The sequence below is a fragment of the Gopherus evgoodei genome, chromosome 1 (assembly GCF_007399415.2).
Source record: "Gopherus evgoodei ecotype Sinaloan lineage chromosome 1, rGopEvg1_v1.p, whole genome shotgun sequence".
NCBI lineage: Eukaryota > Metazoa > Chordata > Testudines > Testudinidae > Gopherus > Gopherus evgoodei.
In genome coordinates, this window is record NC_044322.1 from 119,439,765 (window position 1) to 119,455,925 (window position 16,161).

Below are 16,161 nucleotides of genomic sequence, written 5' to 3' on the forward strand. Positions count from 1 at the left end.
AATAAAACCCAGATCCTCTGAGTCCCAGTTCCCTGCTTTGACTACAAACCACCCCATCCTCTTACATTGGTGCAGTAACACTTGGCCTGGTAATAGTGATTAGCCTTGCTACTTGGGAGACCTGGGTTCAGTCTTTAGTTGGTATCTCTCTACCTTACATAGCATGAGCTGGGAATTCTTCTGTGATGACATCTGCAGTCCTTGAGGAGAAGTGAATAGATGCCTTTCTTCAATCATCACTAAATCATTCTGGTTGATTGAAAAGTAATTTTAGACAGGTTCTGAAGAGTCTCAATTAGTCCTCCTCAGCTGCATTATGGTAGATGCAATGCAGGGGGTAAAGTAAGGAGCATTTTTGAGATTGGGGGAGGGAATTGCAAAGGAAAAATAAAAAACCTGGCCAGTTCTAAATTGGCAGTTATGTGATAATCATGCAAAATATACTTTTAAATCCCATTGAGATGACACAGACTGCTGGCAGCTTTTCCTCTTCACTAAATATTCCACATAAAACTATTTGAAATGCTCCTTGTTACTGAGAAAAGTGAAATTTTAATCCATTTTAGAAAAAAAGGAAATAACACTTTTTTTTTTTTGAAAACAGGTATAATTCTTTGTAAATGTGTGTTTGCCAATTCAGGATATACCCAGAAAGCGGCACGGTGCAAATGCATTCCTGCCAGTGCAGGCTTTAGCTACACCTTCTAAGGGATTGGACTCCTTTAGGAGACGGGAGGGAACATATCGCCCAGGTGACAGTGCAAGACCTCCCTCCTTGGCTATGGGAGGGCACATGCTGGGCAGCACGACCTGCTACACCTTGGAAAAGATGTAGCCAGAGTCGTCCTCTCCCCATCCGCAACAGCACAGCTTTGTTGGTTTGAAGGGGGAAGATGGTGTCGTGGCCTTACCTCCACTGGATACTCCCCCTCTGGGGCTGGCTCCCCTGCAATGGCCATGTACCCTGTTCTCACTGGTGCAGCTAGCTGAATGATGGTTGTCCCCTACCAGGGTGCACTGCTTTGGAAGGGCTTTCTCAGTCTTCTCCCCCTCTTGTACACATGCACAAGGCCAGCCATAACCTGACGTACAATCTCTGCAGCAAATATACATCTGAAACTCAATTCGAATGCTGTATTTTAAGTGAAGCAACAGAAACTGTGTTCTTTAGTTTTCTAATCTAATGATCAGTGTTAGTATTACCTAAAGTCTGGTCTCCAAGTGATCGAGGAGAAAGGGGTGGGGAGGGTGGGCATCGGGCATTCATGTCAGTCCTTCAGGCAAAAAAGTGTTGTGCCTTTGTCAAGGAGCTGAAATGTCAATGTATTCACCATAAGGTATTAATGTGTAATGTACCCATGTATCATTGTTACACATTAGTCATGTTTGAACAGCAAATTGCAGATATCATAGAGAAAACTTCAGTCCAAATTAGTTAAAACATCCCTTAGCTGGCATGATTGAGTTATCCCCACCTCCCCCCCCTTTTTTTTTTTAATATAGCTTGATTGGAGATCTAGCTTTCACTGAGTCTTTGGGAGTTTTTCCATTGATTTCAATAGGAGCAGGAACAGATCTTTTATATACAAAAGAATACCTGTTTGACTGCAGTGCATGAAGTGTTTTTTTGGCACATTGGATACAAATATTGATTTTTCTCCATAAGCAAAATAAATATTTCACAGCTCTTATTTGAGAGAAAATATCTCTGTCTGTCAGCAGCCCACGGTACTTGGATAGCAGCACAAAGCACAATGAAGGGGAAAACTGCAATAAGGGAATATATTTGAGTTTCAAGCTGCCACAGGACTACTATAAACAGTGATAAGAGTTCATTTTAAAGTTATGATTGATACCTTGGCAATATCCCTTTTTTTTCTTATTTTGAAGAATTTAATTATTGAAAGAGAAAAATCACTTTTAAAAATTCATTTTGTAAGATCCTAATTTCATACCTGAATGGGAATTGAGAATTATGCATAAACCTTGGGATTTACACATTACATTCATGGAAGGCTGAAAAGTTGAACTCCTCTGGCAGGAAAGTACCATATCCTAAAGATACCAAGAGTATTATTTCTGGATAGATTGTTGTACTAGTTGGAAGTTCCAGGCTACGAGCAAGCGATGATCTTTTATTTTGTGGTGGGCTGGGGAGGAATGAAATATTCTGTTTGTGGTTAAAAACTTCACAGATTTTCCAAATGGAAATAAACGTGCAAGTAGATTAAATATTGGGGACAGTAACCTTTGACATTGTTTTCTTAAAGAGAGGGTTGTAGGATTGGAAGCGGATGTGGCCCTGTATGACTGGAAGGTAGAAGGGTTCTAGGCCTGTAGGTTTGTGGGTAGGAGTCAGAAAGGGAGCTGACTCAGGATTGGCCTATGAAGTTTTTCCTAATTTCCTTTCTCAGATGTGTTGACAATTTTTTCATTTGTCTGAGGTCTGCTATTTAACGGTGACACATTCTTTTCCAATAGACTGGATATTGCAATCTTCTAGCTGTTAAAATGCAAAACTGCTATCACAGTATTTCATATGCAAAAGCTAGTAATTGCAGTGCAACTGAAATAAAAGTAAAAAAACCCTAAGCCCCAGTAAACAAGGTTTTTCTCTGTAAAATTCTTATTTTCATTGTTTGGTTTCATGGTTTGATGTTCTCTTTGGGATTTTTTTTTTTTTTAGGTCACTTCAGGTCCTTCTTCTAGGCCCCGCTCTACAGAAGGCCAACTATTCCCTAGGCATGCAAGTGCTAAAACTTTATCTCCCCGAACATCTGACAGCAGCATCTCGCCTGCAGCTGATTTTGACACTCCGCCTGAATTCTCCACTTGCTTAGATAATTCTGCTGCTAAACACAAGCTTTTAATAAAACCACGGAACCAGAGATCTAGTAAAATGAGAAGACTTCCTTCGGTAATAGTAAAAATAAACAGAGAACTCAGCACTGACTTTAAACTACACATTCTTACTTGACTTGCCATTCTTATTTCTGCCTTTACAAGCATTTATTAAGTAGTGCCAGAGCTGTGAGTGGATATTTCATTGCTTTCTAATCACTAATGTTTAATAAGCATTCTGTATGCATCTGGAATATAACCTCCAAAAGCCATGTATAAGCTGCACGCTGCGAGAGGGGATTACTTGTTAATTCTCTTGATATAAGGATTTATGGCTACATTTCATTTCTTTTTAAAGTTACCATGAGGTGTTATTTCAGTGTTTAACAGTGATGATAAAGTTGAGGCTTTACCAGCATTTGTTACTCATTTTTTAAAAACCAGAGCATAATTTGATTGTAACACACTTTTCTGGATGGAAATTTGGTCTGTCAAATCTGACCCTTAGAAAGAATTTTGTTATTGGGCTTTAAAAGAATCCCCAAGGCAACTGGGACATTTTTAACTTTCTAAAGTCACATAAATAAGAGATCACATGGCCAAGACTTGGAGCCAAGTTCTGGTTCCTGGGAACATCGTGCATTCTAATCCCCCTTACACAACTATCCAATCACTTTATCCTTATGTGGCTTCACCAGCAAAGGTGGAAAATTGAGCAAAAAATATGCCCTCCCAAAAAATCATTTTTGTATCTCAGTGAAGTTTTTCTGAGTAAAAAAGACAGGCATTTTAAAACACATTTTTCAGACTCTCAAATCTTGATTTATTTGTTTTAATTGAAATTGTACCTGCTCTTAATTTTTCACATTAGTGTGTCTGGATATTTTGAACCTCTTATTAAAAAAAGGAAATTGTCTTGTTTAAAGACATAAATATCATTTTCCCCCAACTGTGATGTCAAGAGGATTTGTTATTTTTTCAAAACCAGTGAGCAACTTTTGTGCTTGGGAAAGCAGTCTTGAGCTATGCATCGTGACAATGCAGGCTGTATCAGAGAAGCATGAAAAGCAGCAGTGGAAAAGACTATCTAATCCATTCCTTTCTGCCAGTGCAGGAGTGTTGCCAAAGTATATTCACTATTGCTTTGTCCAGTCCTGTCTTAAATAACCAAAGTGATAGAGCCTCCATGATTTCCCTTGGAAAGCTTTTGCACTGTTTAATAGATCTTTCCACTAGTAATTTTTTCCTCATACAATTTTGCCTGAGTACTTCTGTCCTGATCTACATCCTATTTTTATATTCCTGGACTTTTATTTGGCATAGACTACATTTTATACTGAATTAGCATGGTAACTTTGTTGTTTGCAAAACTGGGAATAGGATGAGACATAAGTCACTTTAGAATGCAAGCTTTCTACTCCTCAGATTAGTACCTACATCTAAAATATGGATTTACACAATAGACTACAGTCGTTCAGTAAGATAACAATGGCATTCTATGAAAATGCATATTCCACAGGTTAATAAAATGCTTTGAAATAATCCTGTATATTCAGCCAGTTCTAAGTACATATTTACAAAAGCTTATCTCATGTCTGATCAAAAGACCTCCCAAATAAACAGATGCTTTATAAGATGTCATGAAATATTTTTAACTCTTGAAAGAAAACAGAAGCTACAAAAGATTGGAAGGGTGTGTCACAATTTGACTAAAGACAAGAAGACCATCTGCTGTACATTATCATATTTAATACTTTTATTAGTCTCTTTGCATAGACTTGCTGTTCCAAGGCCAGGCTTTACAAAGAAGGGTTTGTGTGATGTGTAATAGCATGATGGGGCTGCTCTTTGCCACTGGAGCACCACAATGAAGCCAAATTGCACTGGTGAATCCAGCCCCCAAAACTTGTCTTCAGAGTCCTGCAGCTCCAGCTTTGCTGGATATTGGCTACAGATACAAAGGCATCAAAGAGGTTAATTATGTAGGGGCAGGAAATGACGTCTTAATTTGATTTCTTGATAGTTTGGTTAGAAAATGTTTACACATGTACGTAATACAGCTTGCCAAGCATAATACGATGAAATCAGCATATAGTACTTGAATATAAACTAATTAGCTATGTGAGTTCAATACAAGGACTGTTTTCCTCTCTGTTTGGAAAGCAGTTGCCAGACTGTGGGCTCTGCCACAATCTAAACAATAAATGAAATTGTGTGAAGTTATAAAGAAATAATAAAATCTTAATAATTGTTTGCTCTTTGTAGCGGACCAACTCAGAGTCTCTGAATGACTTGAGCTGCACCCCAGAAGAAGAGGAGCACAATGGAAGGGAGATGCTGACAGACTTGACATGTGAAGTCTTCACCACCAGCCATCAGAAACTGACACACAGCACAGCTGTGACAAGTGATGTGGCCTCCTGGCAGAGACCTGAAATGCCTAAAGACTTTCCCCATGGCTTGAGACACAGAGACGAAAGGCCTCCCACACGGCAGTTCACTTCTGAGTCTGCCATTGTACAGGAAGCCTTGTTACATGAGAATAATCCTGACGGCTGCCAAACTACACTGGAAATAACACATTCTGCGTCAGATTATCCTTATTCTTTAGAGCCTAAAGAAAACATAATCACCCTGTATCCCCCTCTGGACAGAGAAGCACAAAGGGAAAAAGAGCCCCTAGGAACACCGAGTGTGTCCACCAGGAACGTGTGTGATGTGTCAGTTAATACTTTAAATCAAGAAAATAAACAGTTTCTTAATGGGTCTTCAGTGAACAACCTGCTATCTGAAGAGTATGCTTCAACCAATACTGGCAGTTTGGGAGGGACAGAAAAAAATATACAGAAGGATGGTCAGATACCCATGGAAACTTCCTGTAATAAGGAAACAAAGGAGTCTGCTGCATTGCCAGCTTCCAGCAAGCAGTTACCTGAAGGGTCTTCTCAGTTCACGGACTCACCCTGTGTTTCCTCTGATATCCCACAGCCTGCTTTGTCATCGCAGCTGAAGTCATCTGATTCCTGGTCTCTGGAGCAAACTATGCCCACTCAAGAACTAGCTGCATCTGACAAGGAAAACAATCAGTCCCTGGGACAGAGGGAGGCAATTTGGGGGAAAAAAACGGAGAAAGTTGCCAATGAACTCAGCACCTTGAGAAAATTTTCAGTGTCATCAGCACGGGAGAGACCAAGGGCTGGCAGCCTCCACCTGAAAGAAAACTCAGAATGTGAAAGTCCATTAAATGCCAAATTACCCCTGTCAAAAACTGAAGTCGCCTCAAGAAATGAGAAGTTGAAAGAGGATGTGCAGGTGGGCTCGGATCTACAGGAGGAAAAAAATAGCATTAAAAAGCAGATGTCACTGGCAAATTTTGACTCTGAGGTCACGGGCAAAGCAGCAGTCAAAATGGTGGCTGGCTGTGTTTCTCAGGCTATTGATGCAATTCCAGTGGTATCCCAGTGCCAACCAGGCAGTGAAGATAAAAGTCCTTTTCAAGTAAAACTTAGATCCACGTCACTGTCCTTGAAATACAGAGACAGCTCTTCACCAGAATCAAAGGGGTTTAAAAGATACAGTGCAGAGATTAATTTAGAAAAAGAGGGATTGGAATCACTTCTAAAAGGTGAAAAGGCACAGATCAAAAAAACAGCTGATGTAAATAACAATGGCTCTGTGAATGACAACATAAAATCTAAAACAAAGTCCTCTGAACAGCTTAGCACAAAACCTCCATTGCCTAGAAAGCCTGTTTTTCAGAATGTAACTAATGCAAATGGTAACGTGGAAAAGCAGGAAGTCACGAAATCTCCTGATTCCAGAAGTAAAGACAGAGACTTGGAGAAAAAATCATGTCCTTCAAAAGTGCCTGGTAAGACTTCTGATACTTTATATAGTTGTCTAAGCTCATTTGAATTCAGAGAGGATTTTTTTATGGTCTTCAAAAGGTATACTTCTCTTTGAAACAATGAAGATGACTTTTAGCAGTAACACATTCCTTCCATTTGTTCCTTTGTACAGTTTACTAAAGCATTGTATACATGCAGATGCAGTTTAATAGAAATGAAATGTTGCAACAAAAAATGAGAAACGAAACCTCTACTACTTCTCAGAGGGAAACAGGGAATGATATCAGCAAAGTAATGTTTCAAAATCATTTGAGCTGATCATATCTTTTTGACTTAATGGAAGCCATGCGAGATATTCTGCAAGTTCAGTCTGGAGCAGCGTCTCAGCTGTGCTAATGAAAAGTTACACAGAGAAGTGGTATTTCTTTTCTAGTTCCAAACATCCAGGTCCTCAACTGTATTTTCGGAGCCTAACTCCAGTGAAATACCTTTTGAGAATCTGACCATTAGACCCTGATCCTGCAACTGGGTTGCCACAAGCCCAGGAGTCCATGCACACAGAGGCAACTGCAGGAATGGAGCCTTAAAAAGAAATAGCAAAGCTTTTTGTAATGGCCAGGGTACTGGAAGTGTAGGGTTGCCAACCCGCCAGGATTGGCCTGGAGTCTCCAGGAATTAAAGATTCATCTTCAATTAAAGATTATGTCATGATTAAATCTCCAGGAATATGTCCAACCAAAATTGGCAACCCCATGGAAGAGCCATGCTCTGATCCACAAACCTATTTAAAAGAAAGTCCAAGGGGGTTAGGATACTGTGCAATATGTGAGAATTTTTCAAAATCATCTCTTATAGCAGAGCAAGATGAAAATATGACCATGAATACCCTACTGGCCACAGTCTGGTTCCTCATTGAGATTTCTCTGGTAAGGTAACAGGAAGTCTAATGGAATTGTTTCACGTTTTGAATCTGTGTTTTTTAAAGTTTAGCAATATTTTTGATATTGACTCTAAAAAAGTAACTAGAGATTTTCACTACCAGATTTGTTGAAGTGCAGAGATAGGTCCAAGTCTATATTTGAATGTGAACTTCCCCAGTTCAGTGCTATTTGGACTTTGTGGTGGTGTTTGGCCAAGTATAGAAAGACCTGAGACCCAAATCACCTACTGGCCAAAGTTTAGGTGTATGTGACCAGATCAGATGTAATACTGTGCTCCATATCTATTAAAGAGCCGATTTCTCCTAGGTTTAGAACAGGGGTGGGCAAACTTTTTGGCCTGAGGGACGCATCAAGTTTCAGAAATAGTATGGAGGGCTGGTTACGGAAGGCTGTGCCTCCTCAAACAGTCAGTCATGGCCCGGCCCCCGCCCCCGCCCCTCCTGCTTCTTGCCCCCTGACAGCCCTCTCCCGGGACTCCTGCCCCATCCAACCCCCCTGTTCCCTGATGGCCCCCCGGGACCCCTACCCCATCCATACACTCCTGTTCCCTGTCCCCGACCCGCCCCCAGAACCTCCATCCCTGACTAACCCCTGCTGCCCCATCCAACCCCTCCTCTCATTCCTGACTGCCCCTCCCCAGGACCCCTGTCCCATCCAACAACCTCTTCTCCCTGACCGTCCCCAGAACCCCTGCCCCTGACTGCCCCTTCTGCCCCATCCAACCCCCCCTCCTTCCTGACTGCCCGCTGGGACCGCTGCACCCATTCAAACCCCCTCATTCCCCTCCCCCAACCACTCTGACCCCTATCCACATCCCCACCCCCTGACCACCACCTTGAACTCCCCTGCCCTCTATCCAACCCCACCTGCTCCCTGCCCCCTTACTGCACTGCCTGGAGCACCAGTGGCTGGCAGCGCTACAGCCACGTCGCCCGGCTGGAGCCGGGCACACCACCGCACACAGGGTTTTTGCAGCCCCAAGCAGCAAAAAGTAGAAAAGAAAAAAAAAAAGCCGTGATCACAATCTGCAGCTCTATTGCTGCTGCTTCAGTCTTCGGCGGCAATTTGGTGGCTGGTCCTTCGCTCTGAGAGGGAGTGAGGGACCTGCTGCCAAATTGCCGCCAAAGACCTGGACGTGCCGCCCCTCACCGTTGGCTGCCCCGAGCAGCTGCTTGCTGGGCTGGTGCCTGGAGGCAGCCCTGACCGCACAGTACAGAGCACTGGGTCAGGCCGCAGCTCTGCAGATGTGCTGCCCAGACACCCAGAGCATTGCGCTGGTGGTGGGGTGAAGCTTCGGGGGAAGGGGAACAGTGGGGGAGAGGTGGGGGCTAGCCTCCCAGGCCAGGAGCTCGGGGGCCGAGCAGGAGGGTCCCGTGGGCCAGATGTGGCCCACGGGCCGTAGTTTGCCCACCTCTGGTTTAGAATGAATAAGGATTCTGTATTAAACAAAACAAACAAAACCCCCACAACCAACAGTCATTTTTAACATTCTTTTGTAAGCATATTTTAGAATGCATAAAAAATTGTTGCCTAACGTGACATATAGCCACATTCAGTCTGGTTCTATTTAACACTCCTCTTTTTATCGGAAACCCAGGGTTTGCTAGTGACAGTTTTGTAACATTTCATTGCCATTGCAGTAAAATGATAAATAATCTTACTGGAAAACTTGCAGAAAACTTTACTGGCTGCTCTTTAGTTATAGGGACATTGACACTTTCAAAAACACACCTCTTTCTGAAAATGTTATGCTTACTGTAGGTGTTTGCAACTAAAAGGACTGTAAATGAAAGAAGTTAAAGGGAAAAAATTGTTTGAATTGGTTCAGATCTTCCGCTGTTGTAAATCAGTGTAGTTCTGTTGACTTCCAGGGAGCTGTGCTGATTTATACCAGCTGAGAATCTGGCCCAGTGTGTTTACTTTGTGTATTTGACAGCCCTTTGTGTACAGCCCAGTTGCATGGCTTTGTTGAATGGCCTTTGTACTTCCTATGTCATGTGCTATTCTACTGACCCCATTCTCAGGCAGCACTGGGGATGTCGGGGGAGCTCAAGTGCTCACTCTTCCCCAGTAACTCAGTAACAGAGCTGCTGCTGTTTCTCCATTTGGAGCCAGGTCAGTGTCTCCTTTTCCCAGGACCCCTGCACTTGAGCCAGGAAGCAAGAGCAGCTGGGAGGATTGTCATGCTGGTCCCCATCTTCCCTCTCCAGACTCCTGCACGGAGCTGGGGAGAGATGAAAGCTAAGGGGTGGGGGAGGGTGTACCTACTATATTCCTCACTGCCCAGACCCCGGTAGTGTGCTAGGAAGCAATGGGAACCTGATGAGGAAGCTGGAGCTGGGGAGGTTCCCTGGAACTGTTCTGCAGTTCCTGAAGTTGAGAGACCTTACCTCATTGCTGCTTAGGATGGTGGCAAGCAAGCTTGAGTGCGTGGTTAGGGGTGGGGGTGGGGACAGACACATTTAGCAATGCTGCTCTCCGATCTGTCCCCTCTCCCCTGCTGAGAAGGCCTTTATGGACATTAACATGGAAACAGAAAACCCCTTATCGAATATTTTTACTGGCTTTTTTAAAAAAAAGTCACATCGTTGAAAAGCATCTGTCACAGCACCAGTGAAAAAATCAGCCAGTACAAAAAAATTCAGATTAACCACGTTAATTTAACAGGAAAAGAGCTGTTGTTGGACCTGCTGGATAGTGATTCCAAAAGTAACATTCTGCAGGTGCAAACAAGCCTTTCAGGGTATGGATGACTCAGACCTCTGGAAGACGCGTCCTTCTTTTTAACAGGGATATTGAAGGAGATTTACTAATTGTCTAGCATGCTCAGCACATTATTTATTTATGGTCTCATAAACTCTTTTGAAAGGCTTTATCATTGCTTGCTCACTGTAAACAGGACTAGAATAGCTGGCCTAGGGTTACAAATGTATTTAGTGTAAGATGTGAAATATTGATACAAGAACCCTGGACCATTTCATAACTGTATGAAACCTACTAAGCGTATAAAAGAAGCCGTCGTGCTATTTTCTCTGTATTCACTGAATAGCTGTGGGAGAAGGGAATATTGATTCTGTCATTTTAGCATGAGTTAACTAGGGACATTATCAGTTTAAATATGGAACAGACTGCTCTATATTGACCTGAGGTCCATAGTGTCTCATTGTGGACCTTTCTGCTTAGAAATCGGATCATGGCATTGTTTGTCCTGGTATTGCTTATCATGTGACACTGGGTGGGCAACACTTGCTTGTGGATATGTCTTCTTCAGTACCATATGCAGGCTGTGCCCAGCTCACTAAATACCCAGAGCTGGCTGGGTTTGGAAGGGACATTATGCAGCACCCACTGAAGGGGTGTAGCAGCAGGGGTGCTCCCCCAGTGCCCTGAGAAGCTTCTGGGCAGTGCATTACTGCACCAACCACAATGCTGTTCACAGCTTATAAGGTATGGCTGAGCTCTAGCCCCCATGGTAACAAATGAGAACAAATTAATTGGTGAAGCAGTGTACTGACCGATGCTGCTAACTGATGACATAGTCTTCAGTTATTTTATACTGTAAAAAAGGCCTGCCCTCTACTCTCACTAACGTAGGAGCACATGCAAATTCATCATTCTCCTTAGCCACTGGCAGAGACAACTCAAAGAGCTGCTATCAACCCCCTCCAGAACATAGCTCTTGAAAGGAATGTGTGGCTAGATGGACACAATCTATTCCCAGATATGCAGGGCCATCAGCTTTGCTGTTTCCCACTTGACATTGCATTGCATCCAAACCTCTGCTAGTGCTGGCAACTAGCCAGTTCCATCCTTTAAGTTCATTTGACCTTTCAAAAAGCCATGGCTGCTGATGAGACGCTGCTGGGCTGGAAAAGAGTGCTGATCTAATTATGCTGAATCATTATGATGATGCGCAGTTCATGTACAGCAGTTTTGAGACAGTAAGATTGCTATGTTCAATGTTTGCAACAGCAACTTGGTCCCTTCCATTCAATTTAATCTCTAGATTTTTCCAGTTACTTGGAGAACTGGTATTAAAGTGTTTAAGGTTGGTGGCATGCTGACTCCACACCCAAACATAACCAGCAGTCAAGGCTACTAGAAAAGCCTGTGGAGATAGTTGGAGATGACTTGTTGGCTGCGTGACTTTAAATTGAACAGAAAACATTTTAAAATAGTGAGATTGCTATTGTCTTGGCTGGCCCTGGGGACTTCCAGAGTTAAAAGTGTGAGTCTTTACAGCTTGAGCTAAAGAGCCAAGCTCCGTAGCGTGGGGCTGTAACAGATTCACATCCTTTGTGGATCAGGTACAGTGTGGGACAAGTGACGCACACTAACCCGTGGGTTACAATAGCAAAAACTGTAATTAGCCCTAGTGTGAATGCACATGTGAGGATGGCACAAGCAGACTTCTGCTGTCCATTGTGCTCCCTGTCTCAGAAGTAGAAACAATGGGAGTCCCTGTGTTTAGGCACTGCACCCTCAGTGCACCCACAGAGGCACTATGCACTCCAAAAGAGCCGGGCAGAGGAAGAGAGAGGGCTATCTTCTTCTCATGCATACTGGCCAACAGGGCTGGGCAGGTGTACAGGGTTGGGAGCAGGCTGTATCATCCACAGACAGCATTTCTCTCTCCTTCCCAGAGCTGCCGTTCAGCTCTGCACTCCCAGCGCCTGAATGCCTGTCAGGCCTTAACATAATGTTCATGTTGACTTAAAAATTACCAATACATTTTGAAAATACATAGCTGAAAATCCATCACACGTCTTCACTTACCTTCCAAGACCTGAGTTCAAGGTTCTGATTTCCTCTGCCAGAGTCAAATCAGAGTTGAGAATCCAAGTTCTCTACTGTGGTGACATCAGTAATTGCAAAGGGAACACAAAATCCTGAGTTGATTTTGGCAGCCAGGGCAAAGAGATTTTGAAATATTTGGGTTTCAAATCTATTGGCTTGTCGTTTTTAAGTCAGGATGTGTTTTCCATTAGACTCTCATTTAGGATCTCCAGCTATTTTTAACATCTTAACACCTTTTCTATCACCCGCCAAGCACACTTAAAAAGTAGTAGTTTATTTTTTCTCTATCTCACATGAATTGAATCAAATGTAAATAATTTTTTTGTTTATATGTTCATTTTAAAGGAAGCTAGATCCAAAAATTGCTTGTGTTTGTTGTGACATTTCTTTTCTTTGCAGTAGGAAATAATCTCTCGGGTGCTTCATTGGCTGGTTCTTGCTCACATGCTCAGTCTAACTGATCACCATATGTGGAGTTGGGAAGGAATTTTCTCCCACATCAGCATGCATGGCAATTACCTTAGTTTTTTTTTTTCATCTTCATCTGCAGTATGTGGGCGCAAGTCAGTTGCGAGGATTATCTGGTTATATCTCACAATAATTTTCTTGCCGACATGGGGGCCTTTGACACTGGTGCATCTCAGTCCCTTCTGTTCTCTCCTGTGCACATAATAGTCTAGACTCCTGTGGACTGTAATACTTTGGTCTAACTTTGGATGTAGGGTTTACTGTGCAGTACAGATGGTGTCAGTGGCCTGAGATGTACATGGGATCTGAATGGATGATCTGGTGGTCCCTTCTGGCCTTATACTCTACGACTCTATTTCCATGGAGATGAATTGACTGACGCAGGTAGCAATAAAAATAAACATCCTCCAAACAGCTAAAATGTCGAAACACCTTATAACAGATCAGAAAGTCCCTATTTATGGAAAAATAGCAATAATTCATACATAGCCTGTTCCTTGTTCCACTTAAGTCAATGAGAGTTTTTCAGAATTGAGCTCATGATGCTGATCCAGGGAGCTCATGGTGCTGATGCCTACAAGGAAGTCATGTAATCTCCAGAAATAAGAGTAAAGATGGTGTAAAACATTCAGATGATATGGAAGTCCAGTCTTCAGAACGCTTGCTACTCCTGGGGGCATTCTGCGCTGAAAAATGAAAAATTCTGCAAATTTTATTTGTAAAATAACACTACATAATCATGCCATTTTCAATTATTTTGGTAATTTATTTCAAAATTCCTGTCAGCAAGTATGTCTGTAACAATACAGACACACACACAAATTCCCCTAGGAGTACAGAGTTAAAGACGCCCCTATGGGAAAACAGTTCCTGTTTCTTTGCACCCTTCCTCCCCACCCCCCAAGCCCATCCTGGGAGCCAGACACCCACAACCCTTCCCCCACAGAGCCCAGCCACAGTGCACCCTGCAGCCAATATACTCAAACCTCCTTACCCCGCAAAGCCCAACTGTGGGCCCTCCCTTGCCCAGATACCCACACTCTCTCACCCCAAGACACTCACCCCTCTCCCCCCAGAGCCAGGGATCCAGAGGGAGAAACAGCCTGATGCTTGGTCCCAGGTTTGTATGGAGTTTCCTGCGCCCGCCATCTCCTTCCCTTAGAGCATGCTGGGAACTGCAGCTGCCAGAAACCCTCTAGCTCCCTCCCCCTCCCCCCAGCAGCATCTTCTATCTGCAAGCTGGGCTCTGCCAGCAGCACTGCAGCCCATTTCTGTAGGAGAAAGGAAATTCTGCACGCACAACGTTAATTTCTGCAAAATTCTGGATTGCACAGTGGTGCAGAATTCCCCCAGGAGTAAAGGCTTGCAAATGTGTTACCTCAAATATGTGATTTGTTTTAAATGTGCTGTTTCCTTCTTTGGCACTGGAGTGTTCAATGTCTCGGTTGCCATCCTCAAGCCCGAACTAGCTTCATTTCAGTGATTTTTTTAAATTTTATCTATAGGAGATCCAGTACTGCAGGCACATCGCACAAACTCCCATTAATGGAGTTCTACACACACAAGCCTTGTTAGTGGCCTGTGACTTCACACAAGCTTGCAAAAACACTTAAGCATGTACATTGCTTTACACATGTGAGTATTAACCCACCAAGTCTTTAAAATCTAAACTCACATGAGGGAAGTTATGCACATGCCTCAATATTTGCAAGGTCTGGGCCATCATCTGTGAAGTGATGAGGGATCCTTCAGAATGGCTGGCATGATATAAACATACAATGTATTCGCTTTTGTCTTTTAGGATAAATGACTGTGCACAAACCTTAAAAACAACCCATCGCTGTAGGAGAACATTGTTTGTGTGCCTTTTGGATCCACTGAAAAGTTATAAAAATAAAAGTAATTGACTTTTGTATTGAGAAATTTTAGTAGGAGTGACATTGTGGAAAGGAATTCAAGGAAGGAGAGCAAAATAATGTATTGTCCAGAAAATCCAGGCTTTGAAATTACAAGAAAAATACTTCTCTCTGTCTTTCTGCATAAAAAAGACAATTTTTTTTATATCTAACCAGGATTGCATAAAAGCAATATATGTAAGAAGCTTACTTCTCTTCAAAAGAAGTTGTCTTTCTAGTTGTCTCAGACAATTTTTTTGGTAGGGCTGTTTTCCAAGAAAGCAGTAGACTTTTTTATGTAAAGGTAGCAGTTTTCTCTGTAATAAACTCTCTTGGCGATCTATTGTGGAGCCAACCAAAACTTACTGGTCATGTTGCACAGCAGCTTAGAGAAAAAAAAGGATGTCAGAGCTGCTTAGCAAAACCTTTCAGAGATGCTTAGTCTGATAGGAAAGCATAGGGTGTGTACACAGAGAGAAACATATGGTATGTTAAAAAACGAAAGAAAATATGTAGGCTGATATATCCTAAATGTCATATACATTATAAAGCCTTTCTTAAAATAACTTGCTTATTTATGAATGAACAAAGATAAAGTAACGTGGAATTAAATATGCATCCACAAACAGTATGTTATAAAACAATGACACAGTATGGTATATGTGGTTTCCCCTCTTCCTCCCCCCCCCAAAAAAAAATTTGCATTAGTTCTGAAAATATTTGCTTTTAAAAATATGCTTGGAATGCATGACTTTGCTTGAATATTAAGACTTTCAAAAAGGCCTCAAATTTAGTCTGACTTTGCACCTGCACTTTGTTGTGGTGATGAATAACTAGAGACATATTTTACAGCCCGTAGATATGTAAGCACCTCATTTTCAGATCCTTAGACATCTTAGTGCTATAAAATAGATCTGTAATTTTTTTTGTGCCTCCAAATATTTGTGGACACAAAAATATGGGAGTAATATCTGAAGCTACCTCTGAAAAATTAAGCCTTACAGCTTCTGTTACTTTAACTTTTAGTGTTGGAGAAAATAATTTTCAAATATATGGCAAGTGATACAGGACTGCACATAGATAACAGTGGCCAATGATTATTTAATCATTTTCCTTTTCCACCTCTTACGTATGTGCAAAATCACACAAGCTCACCTAGTAAGTATGTCAACAAAAGTTCCTTTAGTATCTACAAGTTTAATCTTATTGTTCAAACAACTAGAGATAAATATATTAAAGAATAACCTTCACACAAGGGTATGCAGTCTGATCCTGCAGTCTTTATGCATTGCCAGATCAGGCCCATGATCTTGAAGGAAGAGAAATTCTGCTTAAGAAAAGTTTGAAAGCAGACTAAGACCTGCAATTTCG

At 42.2% G+C, this 16,161-nt stretch overlaps 1 protein-coding gene across 1 annotated transcript in view; it reads left to right on the plus strand.

The window, feature by feature from the left end:
• KIAA1211L (KIAA1211 like) overlaps positions 1 to 16,161 on the plus strand; it is a 54,467-nt gene that overhangs the window by 17,091 nt on the left and 21,215 nt on the right. The window contains exons 8-9 of the mRNA XM_030570606.1: positions 2,687 to 2,917; positions 5,107 to 6,712. Coding sequence (XP_030426466.1) covers positions 2,687 to 2,917; positions 5,107 to 6,712 — 1,837 coding nt within the window. The remainder of the gene's footprint in view (positions 1 to 2,686; positions 2,918 to 5,106; positions 6,713 to 16,161) is intronic.